Consider the following 18195-nt stretch of genomic DNA (forward strand, 5'->3'; position numbering starts at 1 on the left):
GGTGACCCGCAACCACAGATCCAGACTCCACAGCTCCAGAGCCAGAAACACCTGCAGGAAGCGATAGGAGGAGAGAGGAGATTCAATTCAATTCAATTCAATTTTATTTATATAGCGCCAAATCACAACAACAGTTATCTCACAGCGCTTTTCATAAAAGAGCAGGTCTAGACCGTACTCTGTGATGTTATTTACAGAAGCCCAACAGTTCCCACCAAGAGCAGCACTAGGAGACAGAGGCAAGGAAAAACTTCCTTTTAAGAGGCAGAAACCTCGAGCAGAACCATGACTCAGGGTGGGCGGCCATCTGCCTCAACCGGTTGGGGTGAGAGAGAGAGAGAGAGAGAGAGAGAGAGAGATGTAAGGAGAGAGAGATGTAAGGAGAGAGAGAGGGGAGGGAGGCAGCCTACACAATATACACACAGTGAAGGTAATGTTGCTATAGACTAAATGAAAAACGGTACAGATATTTATAATAGTGTTAATGGTAACCATCGTAATGTTAATGATTATAATAACAATAATAACAATAAGACTAGCAACAATAGTAGTTGCAGCAGAGGGTGTCGAGCAGGAACACAGGGGCAGCAGGTGACCCGCAACCACAGATCCAGACTCCACAGCTCCAGAGCCAGAAACACCTGCAGGAAGTGATAGGAGAGAGGAGAGAGACGAGAAAGCACAAGACTACCGGAAAGGGGAGAAGTTGTGTTAGTAACATGCAATAATGGGATAAGGTTGCATACAGAGGGAGAGAAAGTAGAGGAGAGAGGAGCTCAGTGCATCATGGGAAATCCCCCGGCAGTCTAGGCCTATAGCAGCATAACTAAGGGATGGTTCAGGACTACCTGAGCCAGCCCTAACTATAAGCTTTATCAAAGAGAAAGTCTTAAGCCTACTCTTAAATGTGGAGATGGTGTCTGCCTCCTGAACCCAAACTGGAACCTGGTTCCACAGGAGAGGAGCTTGATAGCTGAACGCTCTGGCTCCTAGTCTACTTTTGGAGACTCTAGGAACCACAAGTAACCCTGCATTCTGGGAGCGCAGTGCTCTGGTGGGGTAGTAAGGTACTATGAGCTCTTTAAGATAAGATGGTGCCTGACCATTAAGAGCTTTGTAGGTAAGAAGAATGATTTTAAATTCTATTCTGGATTTTACTGGAAGCCAATGCAAAGAAGCTAAGACAGGAGAAATGTGATCTCTTTTCCTGGTTCCTGTCAGAACACGTGCTGCAGCATTCTGGATCAGCTGAAGAGTCTGGACTTTTTTGAGCAGCCTGATAATAAGGAATTGCAGTAATCCAGCCTAGAAGTAACAAATGCATGGACTAGTTTTTCTGCATCATTTTTAGACAGGATGTTCCTGATTTTCGCAATATTACGTAGGTGAAAAAAGGCGGTCCTTGAAATTTGCTTAATGTGAGACTTAAACGACATGTCCTGATCAAAGATAACTCCAAGATTCCTCACAGTGGTGCTGGAGGCCAGGGCGATGCCATCCAGGGAAACTATATCTTTAGATAATGCGTCACAGAGGTGCTTAGGCCCCAGAGCAATAACTTCAGTTTTATCTGAGTTTAACATGAGAAAATTACAGGTCATCCAGGTTTTAACATCCTGAAGGCACATTTGAAGTTTAGCTAACTGATGAGTTTCATCTGGCTTGATCGATAGATATAACTGAGTGTCATCTGCATAACAATGAAAGCTTATGGAATGTTTCCTGATAATATTGCCTAAAGGAAGCATATATAAAGTGAAGAGCATTGGTCCGAGGACAGATCCTTGTGGAACTCCATGACTAACTTTGGCGTGCATGGAGGACTCATTGTTAACATGTACAAACTGAAATCGATCTGATAAATAGGACATAAACCAGCTTAGAGCGGTTCCTTTAATGCCAATGAAATATTCCAGTCTCTGCAATAGGATCTGATGGTCAATGGTATCAAATGCAGCACTAAGATCTAATAAAACCAGTACAGAGACAAGTCCTTTGTCTGATGCAATAAGGAGGTCATTAGTAATTTTCACCAGTGCTGTCTCTGTGCTATGATGAGCTCTAAACCCTGACTGAAAATCCTCAAATAAACTATTGCTCTGTAGAAAGTCACACAGCTGTTTAGCAACTGCTTTCTCCAGAACCTTGGAGAGAAATGGAAGGTTAGATATAGGTCTATAGTTGGCTAAAACATCCGGATCAAGTTTGGGCTTTTTCAGAAGAGGTTTAATTACAGCTACTTTAAAGTACTGTGGTACATAGCCTGTTGATAAAGATAGATTGATCATATCTAGTATAGAGGTGCTGACTAAGGGTAGAACATCTTTAAGCAGCCTAGTCGGGATGGGGTCTAAGAGGCAGGTTGATGGTTTAGATGAAGAAATTATTGAAGTTAGTTGGTAAAGATTGAGGGAAGCAAAACAGTCTAAACATGTATCTGGTTCTACAGCTGTTTCTAAGGTTCCTGAGTTTAGAGATAAGTTGGTGCCAGTTGAGGGCAGGTCTTGGTGAATTTTGTCTCTAATAGCTAGAATTTTATCATTAAAGAAGCTCATGAAATCGTAACTACTGAGAGCTATGGGAATACTTGGCTCAATAGAGCTGTGACTCTCTGTCAGCCTGGCTACAGTGCTGAAAAGAAACCAGACAGACATCTTGTATAGAAATTTTTGCCCAATGGCGTGTAGTTCAGCAATACAAACTCAAAAGTTATCAAACAGTGGTCGGATAAAGAGGGATTCTGTGGGAAAACTATTAAATGTTCAATTTCAATACCATACACCAAAACAAGGTCGAGGGTGTGGTTAAAACAGTGAGTCGGTTCATGAACACTCTGAGAGAAGCCAATGGAATCTAACAAAGAGATAAACGCAGTACTGAAGCTGTCATTCTCAACATCCACATGAATATTAAAATCCCCTACAATAATAACTTTGTCCGTTTTAAGGACTAAAGTTGACAAAAACTCTGCAAATTCAGATAAGAATTCAGAGTACGGACCAGGTGCTCGGTACACTATAACAAAAAGAATTGGTTGCAGTGATTTCCAACTTGGGTGCGAAAGACTAAGAACAAGACTTTCAAATGAGTTATAGTTTAGTTTAGGTTTAGAGCTGATTAGTAGGCTAGAGTCGAAGATAGCTGCAACTCCACCTCCTCGGCCTGTGCCTCGAGGAATGTGAGTATTAATATGACTGGGAGGGGTGGATTCATTTAGGCTAACATATTCTCCATCACCCAGCCAGGTTTCAGTAAGACCAAATAAATCAATATCATAATCTGATATTAGTTCATTTACTAGTACACCTTTAGAAGAGAGAGATCTGATGTTTAAGAGTCCACATTTAACTCTCCTATTCGTTTGCACTATTGCTCTTGTGGTTTTAATTTTTATGAGGTTTTTATGCACAGCTCCTCTTCTGTTTACCTTTTTAAATAATTTCAATGGTCGGGGGGCAGACAGGGTTTTCACTAAGTAACTCCTGAAATGGAGGAGCAGAGAAGTGTGTTAGACTGCGACTCTGCCTCCTGGTCTCAACTCTGGGTTGTCATGGATTTGGTCCACTAATAAACTTGGCCAGATTTCTAGAAATGAGAGCTGCTCCTTCCCAAGTGGGATGGATGCCGTCTCTCCGGATCAGACCAGGTCTTCCCCAGAAAGTCTGCCAATGATCTACAAAGCCCACATCGTTTGCTGGACACCACCACGACAGGAGAGAGACGAGAAAGCACAAGACTACCAGAAAGGGGAGAAGTTGTGTTAGTAACATGCAATAATGGGATAAGGTTGCATACAGAGGGAGAGAAAGTAGAGGAGAGAGGAGCTCAGTGCATCATGGGAAATCCCCCGGCAGTCTAGGCCTATAGCAGCATAACTAAGGGATGGTTCAGGACTCACCTGAGCCATCCCTAACTATAAGCTTTAGAGGTCATATTCTGCATTTTCCCCTCTCCTTTAGTGGGTTATAAATCTTTTTTGTGCATGCAACAGGTTTGCAAAGTGAAAAAGCTCAAAGGGAGTTCCCATCTCCCACAGAAAACTCTGCTCCTGAACTGAACACAGCTGGATTGTAGTCCGGCCTTTATTTCTGTAACACGCAGCATGATGCTCACCTAGCGGCTAGTGTGGCTAACAACGTTAGAGCGCCTCCAGGCAGTCCGAGGACATGAAGCTGATGTAGAGACAGAGCTCAGGGAAAACACTATGAAATCTGTGTTACAGATTAGTAACTCACCACCCAAACATGTACAGCTGAACCGAAGCCCTGTTTACCTGCATGTCAGGAGCCGCCCTACTCTGCTTCTGATTGGCTGGTAGTTCTTATAGGTACTGCACATGTGCAGCTCCCAACAAAGATCTTATAGAAGTGAGATGCTTCACTCGGGAGCTAAAAACAATAAGAGAATAATATGACCTCTTTAATGTTGGAACAAGAAGCCTGTAAAACCAGTTTTTCCTCTGAAATGAGATCAAGAAGCTCGCGGACTCATTCAGTGTCTAAGCTGCCGCCTGCAAACCAGCGAGACTGAATGATTAGTCTGAATCTAACCTGACCTACATGCTTCTTGATTTTGGGAGAAACGTCTTCGGGTTTGCAGCTCAGGATCAGGAGTCAGATGAGAAAACAGGACGTGTTGAGCCTGACTCTCAGAAGGAAACGTCAAACTGACAAAAACAGACGGGGATCAGTTTCAGACCAAAGAGTCCCCCTTGTCCTCTGTGGGACGTCCAGCTGATTCAACGTGAACCAATCAGTCTCTGAGGATCTCATCTCGGGGCGGTTGGTGTTTCCTTCTGGCGCCTTGTTGCTTCAGAGATCTGCTGCCAGGAAACAGCTCGAGCATAACAAACCTGGAGACACAGAAATAAAGACTTGTCTGATCTTTGGGTCCTGATTAGTTCTTGATATTGAACTTTTAAAAACAGGCTGACACCAAACAGTCCGCTCAGGTTCCCGGCTGATATCGTCCAGTTCTGAAGAGAACCTGGTGACACTGGTGGAAGCAGTACTCAGATAATTTAATAAGTACTTTCCTGCAGTTTTTCCTCGTAGATGTATGACTTTATCTCAGAATATTAAACCTCCTCTCCAGGCTCCGTTTTTGTTCCTACAATACGCCGATGTATCATCAGAGGGCCCTTCAACTGAATGTGACTCTTACAAATAAAACTTATGTTTTTGTTTTTTGAAACACGTTCAACTATTTAAAATGTTTATTGGTCTCTCTGGAAACTTATTTAAAACATTTTTTAAAAGGGTCATCAAAGTTTTTATCCTGTAATTTATTTAGCAACTGGTTAAATGATGGACCAAACTTAAGTGAAAAAAAATGTGGTTTATCTTAATTTTTATTTTTTCAAAAACAATTTATTAACAGGAATGAACTTTGGTTAACAATATGCAGAAATATTCAAATACACTAAACAAATTTATAGCAAGTGCAGGTATGTAGTTTCACATCTTCACTCAGGATTTTAAAACCTGCCCCTGAAGGATCTGACAGATCCGCTCTGGAGCCTGCGGAGGTGGAGCCAGTGTATTTGAGTTTATAGCAAATACAAAGTAAAAAATAAAATACAGCCACATGGCAGGACACTGAGCACATTCTAGTGATTTACCACAAATTTGTATTTTTCAAATGAAACCAAAAATTCTAAGAAATAATTTGATAACAGAAATAAACGTTATCATTGACCTTCTCGGTCATCAGTCACAATATCATCAACTCTGAAGAAAAGAGACTTTTTGGGGGCGTAAACCTGGGGACACAACAAAAATGTGTATTTGATCACAAAGATTATGAACTTGTGATGAAGCAAAAAATAGCATGAATTGGATAGAAAGTCACACGCAAAGAAACAAAAAGATTTCTGAAGGATTTTAATCATTAAACTTTGTGGCTCAGTGCAGTTTTAGGGAGGGGGTAAATGCTTTTCACTGTTTTTTTATTATTATTTTAATTTAAATATCTTGAATTTAGTGTACTCGAGACCGGTCTTTGACCACCTTTTGATGGTCTCGGACATTAAGGACTCTGGATTTTATTTCAAGACCATAACTTTGGGAGTATCAATAAATTGCTTTTGCATTGTCTGATTTATTCGTTAACATCTTAACTTTGATTGGATGTAAAACTTGTTGCTTCAAACTCAACCAATAACCCTAATTAAAAATGTGTAACATGGAAAAGGAGCGTTGAATAAAGACGCTGACGTTGACTTCAGCTTTCAGTGTTTGGATGTGGGTGTTTTAATGGGAATGTGGATCTTTTCAGATCAGTCTGAGAAGCACCTCTGATCTCGTTCCATATTTTATTCTGTATAATGTGGGGAACTGGTCTTGGTCTCAGTCGACACTACTTGCATTTGCCATTAGATCAAAGTGCAGGACATAAAATAATGATATATATAAAATCAATAAATTATTACATTTATGTATAATACAATTTATAAATACTATATCAAAGTATATATTAATATTATATTTGTATATACAGTGTACATATATTGCTATATAATATGCACTATATATATTAATTATGTATAAAATAATGAGTAAAAGAAGATAACAACGGACCGGAAGTCAGATGTTTGTTTTCTTAGATCCTCTTCCTGTTTGTGCGTCTGCGCGGCGTTGCTAGGAGACGCCGGGTATCCCGATCTCACTGCGCACGCGCGTTGGTGACGTCCTTCCCTAACAACAAGAAACACGCTTCTTAGCAACCCGCTGAGCAGCTGAGCAGCAGGTGACAGGTGAGTTCCTCCCGCGTTGTTCTCCAGCGGTTACCGGTTCACGGAGCAGCAGAAGGTGACGGTGAGATAAAGAAGCTTTTAAACTGACAACAAATGTTCAGACGTTGCAAATTCATGACTTTGTTTTCTGCTGGCAGCTTGTTTCCCTCCTGCTCCAGAATCCAGATCAAAAGCCGCTACCTTTCAAACCTGGACTGGATTTAAAGTCCAGGGTTCAGATTGTGAAAATGAAACAAAAGCAGATGTTTTTCTACATGTAAACCACATTAAACCACATTAGATAGATAAACGAGCATCATTATGGTCAGAGTTACTGACGTGGATCTGAGTGAGACCTCAGAGTCTTTGGACAGGATTCATGTGCTCGGACCAGGACCAGGATCTTTATGTGTTGTCGTCTGTTGCTGTGCTGGAGTTTCTAAATGTGATGCGTTCACGGTCCTCAGGAAAAAGATTGACCAGCATCTCTGCTGTCAGAGCCCCGGCCTTCCTCCTCCTCCTCCTCCTCCTCCTCCTCCTCCTCGTCCTCCTCCTCCTCCTCCTCCTCCTCCTCCTCCTCGTCCTCCTCGCCCTGATGGATGAGACGGTGAAGCCGCTGAGGATTCCTCCTCAGATGTCCGTCTACGCTGACAAACACAACGTCTTCCGCCTGGTGCAGGTACCGCAGGACCGTCTTTACAGTTTGAAGCTGCAGACAGGTGGACACGCTGAGGCTGTGTGTGTGTGTGTGTGTGTGTGTGTGTGTGTGTGTGTGTGTGTGTGTGTGTGTGTGTGTGTGTGTGTGTGTTTCAGAGCTTGTTGTCCGGTCTGATGATCGATCAGCCTGAAGATCCGATCGGTTACCTGATCCGTCTGCTGCAGAGGAGCAGCGTGGACAGTAAGTTACCACGACTACTGTTAGAGCGAGGTTCTTAACTGGGGGCCCGAGGCCCCTGGATTGAATCGTTTGATTTATTTACAGTTCTCTAACCTTTGCAAGTTCCTTCCTGGAGGTTCAAACGAAACGAAGGAAGCGTGTCGGCTTGATCTCCTCACAGCTGCTGGACGCCACGCGCAGATTCTTTGCTGCTGTCGGGTCTCATGTTAAACTGTCACACACTGATGAGGCAAACGCGTCTGCAGCCACCAGAGGGAGCTGTGACTCCACAGCCGTCAAATCAGTAAAGACCTTTCAGAGACCCTCCTTCTCTTTGGTGTTCCAGACACGTTCATGTAAATGATTACAGCCTGCTGTGTCCGACATTATCCAGTGTGATCCTGGTTCTCTGGCCCCCGAAACATCAGGGCATCGGTTCACTGAAGACGTTCTCAGAATCTGTCTGTTAGACTTTAAATGTTGTTATTTAAGTCACGTTGTTTATCCTACGTAAGTTTCAGAATCAGAGTGAAGTTTGCTGCCAGGTAAATATGTTGGTAAGATATTTTGGTGCTTTAGAACATATAGATGAATTAAAGAGATCAAAAATGTCCAAATAACATTATAATACTAATGAAAAAAAGATATACAGGATAAGAGTGATGATCTCACATCTTTGTAAATATCTGATTCTATCTTTTCATGTGACGACACTGAAGAAATGACACTGCTGCCCCCTCAGAATAACATCACACAGCCGTTAATGTCTAAACAGTGAGGACGCCCCTGAGGGAAAATGTCCAAACTGGGCGCAAAGTGTCCACCATTATTTTGCCTCTGGTGAACTCCGAGAGCTTCACAGGTTGACATCACGCAGCTGCTGGACGTCCTTCCGTTTGAGGATCAGTAGGGTTCAGGTCTGGAGTTCATTGAGGGATCCAGACTATGTAACATAGTTTTTTTTAACCTAAATCGAACCAAATTGTGACCTTTCACGACGTTAACGTACGTTTCTTTTCAAAGTCTAACCAGACGCTGCATATTTATTCTTGCTAACTCTGCCCTTCTCGTATGGGACGAGTTGGGGGTGAGGATGTGTTGGGAAACATTGTGAGTGCATTTTCAATCTTTTCGTTAGAAACATGTTGTTGCTTTGTAAGCAACGACACAAAGAGACCCGACATCTAGTGACCTCTGAGTGGAGCCCTCAGATTCTGACCCTCTCTCCTCTCGGTCAGTTCCCAGGGTCCTGCTGCTCGGCCCTCCAGCTGTCGGGAAACACTCAGTGGTGAGTTTCCTCAGTCGCGATTAAACCTCTCGGTGTGAACACCAACGAGGAAGAATCCAAACCAACGTCAGAGCGGCGATGAAGAGTCTCTTCTTCTTCTGTGGTTGTCTTCCTTCAGGCCAGGAAGCTGAGTGCAGAGCTGAGAGCTGTTCACGTGACTGCAGAAGGTTTACTGCAGGACCAATCAGAGCTGAGCATCCAGGCCCGCCAGTACACACTGGCAGAGCAGGTACACACACACACACACACACACACACGCGCGTTGTTCAGTTTCTGCGACCTCCGACCCCCAGCCGGCGCTCACTGTGATTACCGTCATGCAAACCGCTGAGTCGACACGGTAATAATGAGAGCGTGACGGCAGCGTTCAAAGAGACACTTCTTCTTCTCTAACATCTTTCAAACCGAAGCCCTGAGTGTTGGGCTGCAGTCGGTCCTGAGAACAGGTGCAGCTGTGAGCGCCGCCGTTCAAAGTACTATAAATATCAGAACAGTCCGAGGAAGGAGGTCCATGTAGTTTTACTCGTTTACTGAACCGACTCTTCTGGACACGGCGAACCTTGATTCACAGCTGTTTCCGCCAGCTGACCTGAACCTTTGTGTGTTTGTTCAGGAGGTTCCTGCTGAGCTGCTGGTCCGCCTGATTCAACAGAGGCTGAACGAGATCGACTGCTTCAACAGGGTAAAGCTGTGTTCGGCTCTCACCTTCACCCGCCTCTCAGCTACCACCAGCTTTTGTTTTATTTTTTACTGAAAATGTCAGCACATACGTACAACATTTCATTCTCCAGGAGTACAGAAATAATTTAACATCCAGGGTAAAGCTGCAACTTGAGTTCTCGGTTCCAGCATCAGTCCTTTGAGCTTTGCAGGTTTATGATTATTTTATGGAGTCCATAAATGCACCTAGTTCTTAAAGACAGGGTGACAGTTCCAAAATAAACGGGAATTATTTTCCTCTGCAGCTTTACAGAAGGAACAGTTTCAATATTCAGTCTATATCTTTTTAAAGATTTTACTGGGTAGAACCGGTGAATCAATTTAATTTTTAGTAAGCAGATATTTAAAGGGTAATGACCACACTTTATCCCAGGGCACACTCTCTCTTATACTGTTCCAATATGATATTACGTAAGGCGTAGTAACAATATAAGGCACAATAACGCCTGGTGATTCTTCAGAAGGGAGGTGGTTCTCATGTGTCCTGTTTTTTATCAACATTTGTAATGACACAAAAAGCAAACATGAACAGTCTAGAATTTATCTGAGGTCATATTAACAGGTTTTCCTGCTGTTATTAGGAGGTCAGATCCGAAACGGCTCGATGCTGAGCCGTCTGAATCAGAAATACCCCAGAGGAAATTCTTGTGTCACAGTTGCACACATCATAAAGAATAGAAATAGTAATAGAATTTGGTAGGTAAAGAAATATGTATGAATAAAGTATAAATATAAATGAATTCCACGGATATAAATTCTCTGTTATGTCCAGATATAAACTTTGCAAGCACACAAAAACAAATTCTCCCCCTGCGCTACAACTCCATCCTAGGGGAAACGCTGAAGAGTAATTTAACAGGGTTGCCATGCGTCCTGGAAAACATGGAAAATAAGAGAAGAAGTATAATGTCCTGGAAATTCTTGTGTTGTCCTAGAAAATTATGTCGTAGCAGCGTTGTGAACAGACCCCTGAGTCAGGTCACATGGTATGGTAATTCATAAGAAAAGCAAAGGGCTTTCCAAAAGAAACGAAAGATAACAATGGCAAAAACTATAAAAAATAACGACAACACTAAAACATGTTATTAATACAAGACAAGAAACAGTAAAAAGGAAAAAAGCAACAGTAATGGATGATTTCATAAATAAGTTATAGCCACAGTCTTTAATATCAAACAGAACATGTTAGTGTACGACGTGATCCCCATCCCAGCTAGATCATCACTAAAGTAAACGCAGTGTTGCAGCCGTCACGTCTTCGAGGCTGAAACCAGACACGATAACAGTGAGGAATAGTTAAAAGAGGACCCAGTATGCTTCGTTTACATGTTAAAATCAAACTCCCTTAAGGGGTTTTGGTTTGCAGGCGTCCTCCCCACCCCTCAAACAAAGAATTAACAACAGTCGAACATGATTTTTGATGGTTTACATTTAAACAGAGGCGTAATGGTGTGTTTCTGCTACGAAGCTGCTGATGGTGCAGACGGAGGATAAAATGATTTCTGTGTGAGAACTTTCCAGAGATGTGAAATCCAGTCTCTCAGTAAACCTGTGAAGAGTTTTAGCGTCTGTTTAAACAGCCGGTAAATTATCTGATCAGCTGTCTGTCCCTCTCATTGTCTGTCTCTCTCTCAGTCTCTGATGTGCTGCTGTGATGATAATAATTAGCGCTCTGGTCGCCGCTGTGTCGTACTACGATTCCCAGCGGGCCGAGCAGCGTGTTGGCGCGTCTCCCCGGAGACCGGCTGATCAAACAGACGCGCTGCTGTCACATCACGCGTGTTATTTTCACTCGGGCTCGTCCTCTCTGCTGCTCCTCATTAGCATCACGTCCTGTTTCCTGTCAGCGTTCATCAGGACACCGAGCGCTGCTTTCTGATCCGTTTAGGAGAATTAAAGAAAATGAAGCTGCTGTCAGCAATACTCTCACAACAACAACAACACAAACTGAGGCTCACAACTGCGCTTATCTGCCTGATTGAACGTCTGCCCTCTGTTCAGATACCTTCACACTAACTGCTCTGCTGTTAGACAATAAAACACATTCACAGACTAAAGGGGAAACGAGGCGGTTTAAATGTGCTTTTAGCAGGTGTTTAGGATATTAAGGAGGTTCTGAAGGTCATATAGGAGGTTCTAGAGGTTATTGAGGAGGTTCTTGGGGTCTTTGAACAGGTGCCAGGGGTTCTGTAGTTTGTTCTAGCTTACTTTTAGCAGGTTCTAGTGGTCGTTGAGGTGGTTCTGGTGCTCCTTTTGCAGGTTTTGCAGTCATAGAGTCACTGGGTCCTGTTTGTGTTCCTATAGGAGGTTCTAGTGGTCACGGAGGTAATTCTATGGGTCCTTTACCAGGTTTCAGTGGTGACTGTAACTGTGTTTGTGTGTGTCCAGTGTGTTACAGTGTGTTTTACAGTGTTGTACAGTTTGTTATGGTGTGTTTTACAGTTTGTCCAGTGTGTTACAGTGTGTTACAGTGTGTTACAGTGTGTTACAGTTTGTCCAATGTGTTACAGTGTGTTACAGTGTGCTACAGTGTGTTACAGTGTGTTACAGTGTGCTACAGTGTGTTACAGAGTGTTACAGTGTGTTACAGTGTGCTACAGTGTGTTACAGTGTGTTACAGTGTGTTACAGAGTGTTACAGTGTGTTACAGTGTGTTACAGTGTGTTACAGAGTGTTACAGTGTGTTACAGTGTGTTACAGTGTGCTACAGTGTGTTACAGAGTGTTACAGTGTGCTACAGTGTGTTACAGTGTGTTACAGTGTGTTACAGTGTGCTACAGTGTGTTACAGTGTGTTACAGTGTGCTACAGTGTGTTACAGTGTGTTACAGTGTGCTACAGAGTGTTACAGTGTGTTACAGTGTGTTACAGAGTGTTACAGAGTGTTACAGAGTGTTACAGTGTGTTACAGAGTGTTACAGAGTGTTACAGTGTGCTACAGTGTGTTACAGTGTGTTACAGAGTGTTACAGAGTGTTACAGTGTGCTACAGTGTGTTACAGTGTGTTACAGTGTGTTACAGAGTGTTACAGTGTGTTACAGAGTGTTACAGAGTGTTACAGTGTGCTACAGTGTGTTACAGTGTGTTACAGAGTGTTACAGAGTGTTACAGTGTGCTACAGTGTGTTACAGTGTGTTACAGTGTGTTACAGTGTGTTACAGTGTGCCACAGTGTGTTACAGTGTGTTACAGTGTGCTACAGTGTGTTACAGTGTGTTACAGTGTGCTACAGTGTGCTACAGAGTGTTACAGTGTGCTACAGTGTGTTACAGTGTGTTACAGTGTGCTACAGTGTGCTACAGTGTGCTACAGTGTGTTACAGAGTGTTACAGTGTGTTACAGAGTGTTACAGAGTGCTACAGTGTGTTACAGAGTGTTACAGTGTGTTACAGAGTGTTACAGAGTGTTACAGTGTGTTACAGAGTGTTACAGAGTGTTACAGTGTGTTACAGAGTGTTACAGTGTGTTACAGAGTGTTACAGAGTGTTACAGTGTGTTACAGTGTGTTACAGTGTGTTACAGAGTGTTACAGTGTGTTACAGAGTGTTACAGTGTGTTACAGTGTGTTACAGAGTGTTACAGTGTGTTACAGTGTGTTACAGTGTGCTACAGTGTGCTACAGTGTGTTACAGAGTGTTACAGTGTGTTACAGTGTGTTACAGTGTGCTACAGTGTGTTACAGTGTGCTACAGTGTGTTACAGTGTGTTACAGTGTTACAGTGTGTTACAGTGTGTTACAGTGTGTTACAGAGTGTTACAGTGTGTTACAGTGTGTTACAGTGTGTTACAGTGTGTTACAGAGTGTTACAGTGTGTTACAGAGTGTTACAGTGTGTTACAGTGTGTTACAGAGTGTTACAGTGTGTTACAGTGTGTTACAGTGTGCTACAGTGTGCTACAGTGTGTTACAGAGTGTTACAGTGTGTTACAGTGTGTTACAGTGTGCTACAGTGTGTTACAGTGTGCTACAGTGTGTTACAGTGTGTTACAGTGTTACAGTGTGTTACAGTGTGTTACAGTGTGTTACAGAGTGTTACAGTGTGTTACAGTGTGCTACAGTGTGTTACAGTGTGCTACAGTGTGTTACAGTGTGTTACAGAGTGTTACAGTGTGTTACAGTGTGTTACAGTGTGTTACAGTGTGTTACAGTGTTACAGTGTGTTACAGTGTGTTACAGTGTGTTACAGTGTGTTACAGTGTGTTACAGTGTGCTACAGTGTGTTACAGTGTGTTACAGTGTGTTACAGAGTGTTACAGAGTGCTACAGTGTGTTACAGTGTGTTACAGTGTGTTACAGTGTGCTACAGTGTGTTACAGTGTGTTACAGTGTGTTACAGTGTGCTACAGTGTGTTACAGTGTGTTACAGTGTGCTACAGTGTGTTACAGTGTGTTACAGTGTGCTACAGTGTGTTACAGTGTGTTACAGTGTGCTACAGTGTGTTACAGTGTGCTACAGTGTGCTACAGTGTGTTACAGTGTGCTACAGTGTGCTACAGTGTGCTACAGTGTGTTACAGTGTGTTACAGTGTGTTACAGTGTGCTACAGTGTGTTACAGTGTGCTACAGTGTGCTACAGTGTGCTACAGTGTGTTACAGTGTGTTACAGTGTGTTACAGTGTGTTACAGTGTGCTACAGTGTGTTACAGTGTGTTACAGTGTGCTACAGTGTGTTACAGTGTGTTACAGTGTGTTACAGTGTGTTACAGTGTGCTACAGTGTGTTACAGTGTGTTACAGTGTGTTACAGTGTGCTACAGTGTGTTACAGTGTGTTACAGTGTGCTACAGTGTGTTACAGTGTGTTACAGTGTGCTACAGTGTGTTACAGTGTGTTACAGTGTGCTACAGTGTGTTACAGTGTGCTACAGTGTGCTACAGTGTGTTACAGTGTGCTACAGTGTGCTACAGTGTGCTACAGTGTGTTACAGTGTGTTACAGTGTGTTACAGTGTGCTACAGTGTGTTACAGTGTGCTACAGTGTGCTACAGTGTGCTACAGTGTGTTACAGTGTGTTACAGTGTGTTACAGTGTGTTACAGTGTGCTACAGTGTGTTACAGTGTGCTACAGTGTGTTACAGTGTGTTACAGTGTGTTACAGTGTGCTACAGTGTATGGCCATTATAAACCAGCATTTGTCAATTCCTCTGAACTCTAAAAACAGCTGCTTCTTTTGTCCTCCAGCATTTAGCTTCATTGTAGCATTTACTGTTTCAGTGTTTGTGTGTGTGTGTGTGCGTGTGTGTGATATTAACAGCTGCTTTCATCTGCCATTGGCTGTTTTTGGCCGCAGGCTAAACTCATCACACACACACCAGGGACTGTGAGTTTATCTTCTGTCTGTCGGTGTGAACGGAGGAGAGGAGGATGATTGACAGTGCCCATCAGGACCCCGCCTCCTCCTGTCACATTAAATACTTTACCTGTCTCGCTGCCTGACTGTCTGTTTAACTCTCCCTTTACTGTCAGACAGAAAACTTCCCAGCACAACGTCCACTTACTGTGTTTCCAAAGCTTTCAGCTACATCCCAGGGTCTTCCTCAACAGATGGAGCTGTCACTGAGACGATGAAGTTGTGGAAAAAACATATCGTCCGACTTGTTGTTTGACCTCGTCTGAAGGTGTTTGGATCTGTTTTGAACGTCCACACTGGATGGACGTGTTGCTGTGTAACTATCGGGATGACTTGTCCTTGTCCTTAAGATGTTCTCTGTGTGATGTTCTGACACCTGAGACCAAGGTTATTACAGTTTTATTTTGTTTTGACTTTTTGTTTTCAATTTCAGTTTGGTTGAGATTCGTTTTTAAGGTTTAATTAGTTTCAGTGTCGGATTCAGTTTTTTTTAGTAATATGGGCTGATTTCTCCCGACTGTTGCCACCACGATGCCAGGCGAGGGGCGGGGACTAAAAACTAGCACAGCTTAGAAATTGAACATGCTTTATCTCCCCTCGAACCACAGACAACACGTCCCCAACACCCAGAAGACAAGTATTATATTAAAATCTAAACCTTTGTTAACCCACAAAGAGGTCCTGTGATTAAAACTGTGTGAAGCACAACGAGACAGGTTGGCTGAGATGTGTTACCCCATAACACACACACACCAGCTGAAGTGCAGTAAATATATTAATCAGCAGACATGTCAATCAATATACTACATGTACCCCCCACACAGGGTGGGCACCAGGCCAAAAGAAGAAAAGAAAACCACCAAGACAGCGACCCATTACCTGCAACAAACAAACCAAACATCATTATTATTAGAAAACATGTTCAAAACGCAGCAGCTACGCAGCAGACCCCTACTGACTAAGTTTTCCGTAACGTTACATGAGCACTCTCTTAAGAGGGTCTTGTAACAGCGGTCCAGATGCCACTCTGACTCCAGCTGTCCTGATGAACAAAGCAAAAACGCCCTATTTCAGATTCCCTCACATGGTGCAGGACAGCCACTGGACATGCAGCGGGCCAGCTCCTCATGCCGAGGACAAAAGCATATTAGCTACCTATCAGTTAATGGTCCGGTCAGACCAGCTGCCCCCCAATGTCTTTTCCACCCGATATCATATCCACCCAAAGTACTAGACTAATGTAGACCCTTTGAAATGAATTGACACAAAACTAAAGACCTTTACTCTGTAACTTTAGTTTATTTAAGTTAGTTTTGCAAACAGACAATAATGAAAATGTTCTGCACACCTGGTTTTTGTTAGTTTCGTTAACAACCCTGTCGATAGCCTTTTCTGATACTGTATCAGTACAACATTACTGTCGCCACTCTGCCTTGCTGGCAGTTTGTCCCAGTGGCCACAAAATGACTGCGGCCCACAGACGGTGTACTGCATAGACCTCCATTAGAAAGGAGACGGCTGTAAAACAGGATAATCAATATCTTTAACACGGCAACTGATCAACTGTTCACAGCCAGTGAACTAAAGCAGACAGCAGTTCATCCGGCGCACACACAGCCTGTCAGATGTGTGTGTGTGTCAGGGCTGCTGTCAGTCGTCTTTATTCAGCCTGGCAGGCAGCACTGAGGGATTACCGTGTCAGAAAGTCTGAGTGAGACTGCCGCAGCTCCGCTTTAAACAAACGGTGTTCTTGAGAGAGTCAGACAGCAGAGAGCAGAGGATCCAGCTGCTGTCAGCCTCAGTCAGAGACGGACTTTAACGAGCAGCTGGAAGTTCAGCTCACGCAGAGTCAAACACTGCAGCGTCTTTTAAACAGTCAACACAAGAACACCAGCAGTCCTCATGGATGTTCAAGGGGCCCTTATTAAGGTAGTTTCAGGAGTCCTTCAGGATGTTCTAGATGTCCTGAAGAGACTTCAGGAGTTCACTGAGGTTTTTACTGACCGGGCTGTGGCCTGTCCCATCCACCTTCCGCTGCCTCTCACCGGCCCGTGAGATCAATAATCTCAGCCCTGATGATCCGCAATGACTCGGATCCTCAGGGCTGAGCATCAGCAGTGAAAACCTTTCTGTCCTTCCAGACCGCAGACGTCCAGCCAGCGTTTCCATGCCGTGCCACAAAAACTCATGATTCTGGAGAAAACAGGAAGAAAGTGTTGTGTTCAGCCTCTGATCTCTGGACTCGTCACCCTGAGCACATTCACGTTAATCTCACTTTGGATGACGCCTGTTTGAACACACCTTCAGAGTCCTGCATGTAGAAGTTTGTCCTGAGGGTGGCGCTGAAGGAAACATCATCAGTAATCATAACATGATGCATGCTGGTTAGAAATGTTGTCCGACTTTCGCCGGCACTGCAAAACATCACCATGTCACATGACATTAAAACCTCACGGAAGCAAGGCGACCGCAGTTGCTTTTCTCCGGCTGCACCAGGTTGGAACCACCTTTTTGTCCTGATCTCGTGTCCTGATCTTTGTCTTCGCAGCTCACGTTTGACAGGTCAGATCAGGGAAAGTCAGCCGGAGTCATGTTGAACTCACCTTCTAACGCCTGAAGGGTTCATCCTCTGCAGCTCCTCTCACCTCCTCGCGTGAGGTGTTATTTTGTCTTTTTGGAATCAAAGTTATGCACTGAACAGGAGATGGAAATATCTTTGCTGAATAAGTTTTGACATAGTGAACATTTACCTCGCACGACTGATCAGCTGTTTCCACTGTCGGCGTCTTCTCAAATATTCCTATACTTCATAAAAACGTGGCTAGTAGCTACTTGCCCAGCTGAAACATTCCTGAAGACCTCTCTCTATTTTTCTCAGATCCATGTGATTGATTTATTTTCTGGTTTGCAACCTCTACTTTTAGTTTATAGAAACACGCCTAATTCACATTGTCACTTTTTTGTGCAACATTTTAGACGTTAAAATTTGCTTGACAATTAGCTAAAATGGCTAATGAGACGTCCCCACAGGGCTAGAGGGTCAAACGTGTGAGTGTGTGTGTTACAGGGCTGGGTGTTGGAGGGGGTCCCTCAAACTCGTCTGGAGGCTCTGAGTCTCCAGCAGGCCGGAGTCATCCCTGAACATGTTGGTGAGAACAAAATATGAGCTCAGAGGTCATGTACTGTGTATAAAGTATAAATACTGCATATATATCACTGAAGTATACTGTG

At 43.4% G+C, this 18195-nt stretch overlaps 2 protein-coding genes across 2 annotated transcripts in view; one reads left to right on the top strand and one right to left on the bottom strand.

The window, feature by feature from the left end:
- Positions 1 to 18195, bottom strand: part of LOC119891504 (scavenger receptor cysteine-rich type 1 protein M160-like) — a 1270577-nt gene that overhangs the window by 1056472 nt on the left and 195910 nt on the right. The window lies entirely within an intron of this gene.
- ak8 (adenylate kinase 8) overlaps positions 7205 to 18195 on the top strand; it is a 20286-nt gene continuing 9295 nt past the window's right edge. The window contains exons 1-6 of the mRNA XM_038703360.1: positions 7205 to 7412; positions 7547 to 7631; positions 8849 to 8898; positions 9017 to 9127; positions 9512 to 9580; positions 18032 to 18113. Of these exons, the coding sequence (XP_038559288.1) occupies positions 7329 to 7412; positions 7547 to 7631; positions 8849 to 8898; positions 9017 to 9127; positions 9512 to 9580; positions 18032 to 18113 (481 nt within the window). The 5' untranslated portion in view covers positions 7205 to 7328. The remainder of the gene's footprint in view (positions 7413 to 7546; positions 7632 to 8848; positions 8899 to 9016; positions 9128 to 9511; positions 9581 to 18031; positions 18114 to 18195) is intronic.

Source organism: Micropterus salmoides, unplaced genomic scaffold, assembly GCF_014851395.1.
Source record: "Micropterus salmoides isolate LMB-PRFRI ecotype aquatic unplaced genomic scaffold, ASM1485139v1 Ms_hic_scaffold_7, whole genome shotgun sequence".
NCBI classification, from domain to species: domain Eukaryota; kingdom Metazoa; phylum Chordata; class Actinopteri; order Centrarchiformes; family Centrarchidae; genus Micropterus; species Micropterus salmoides.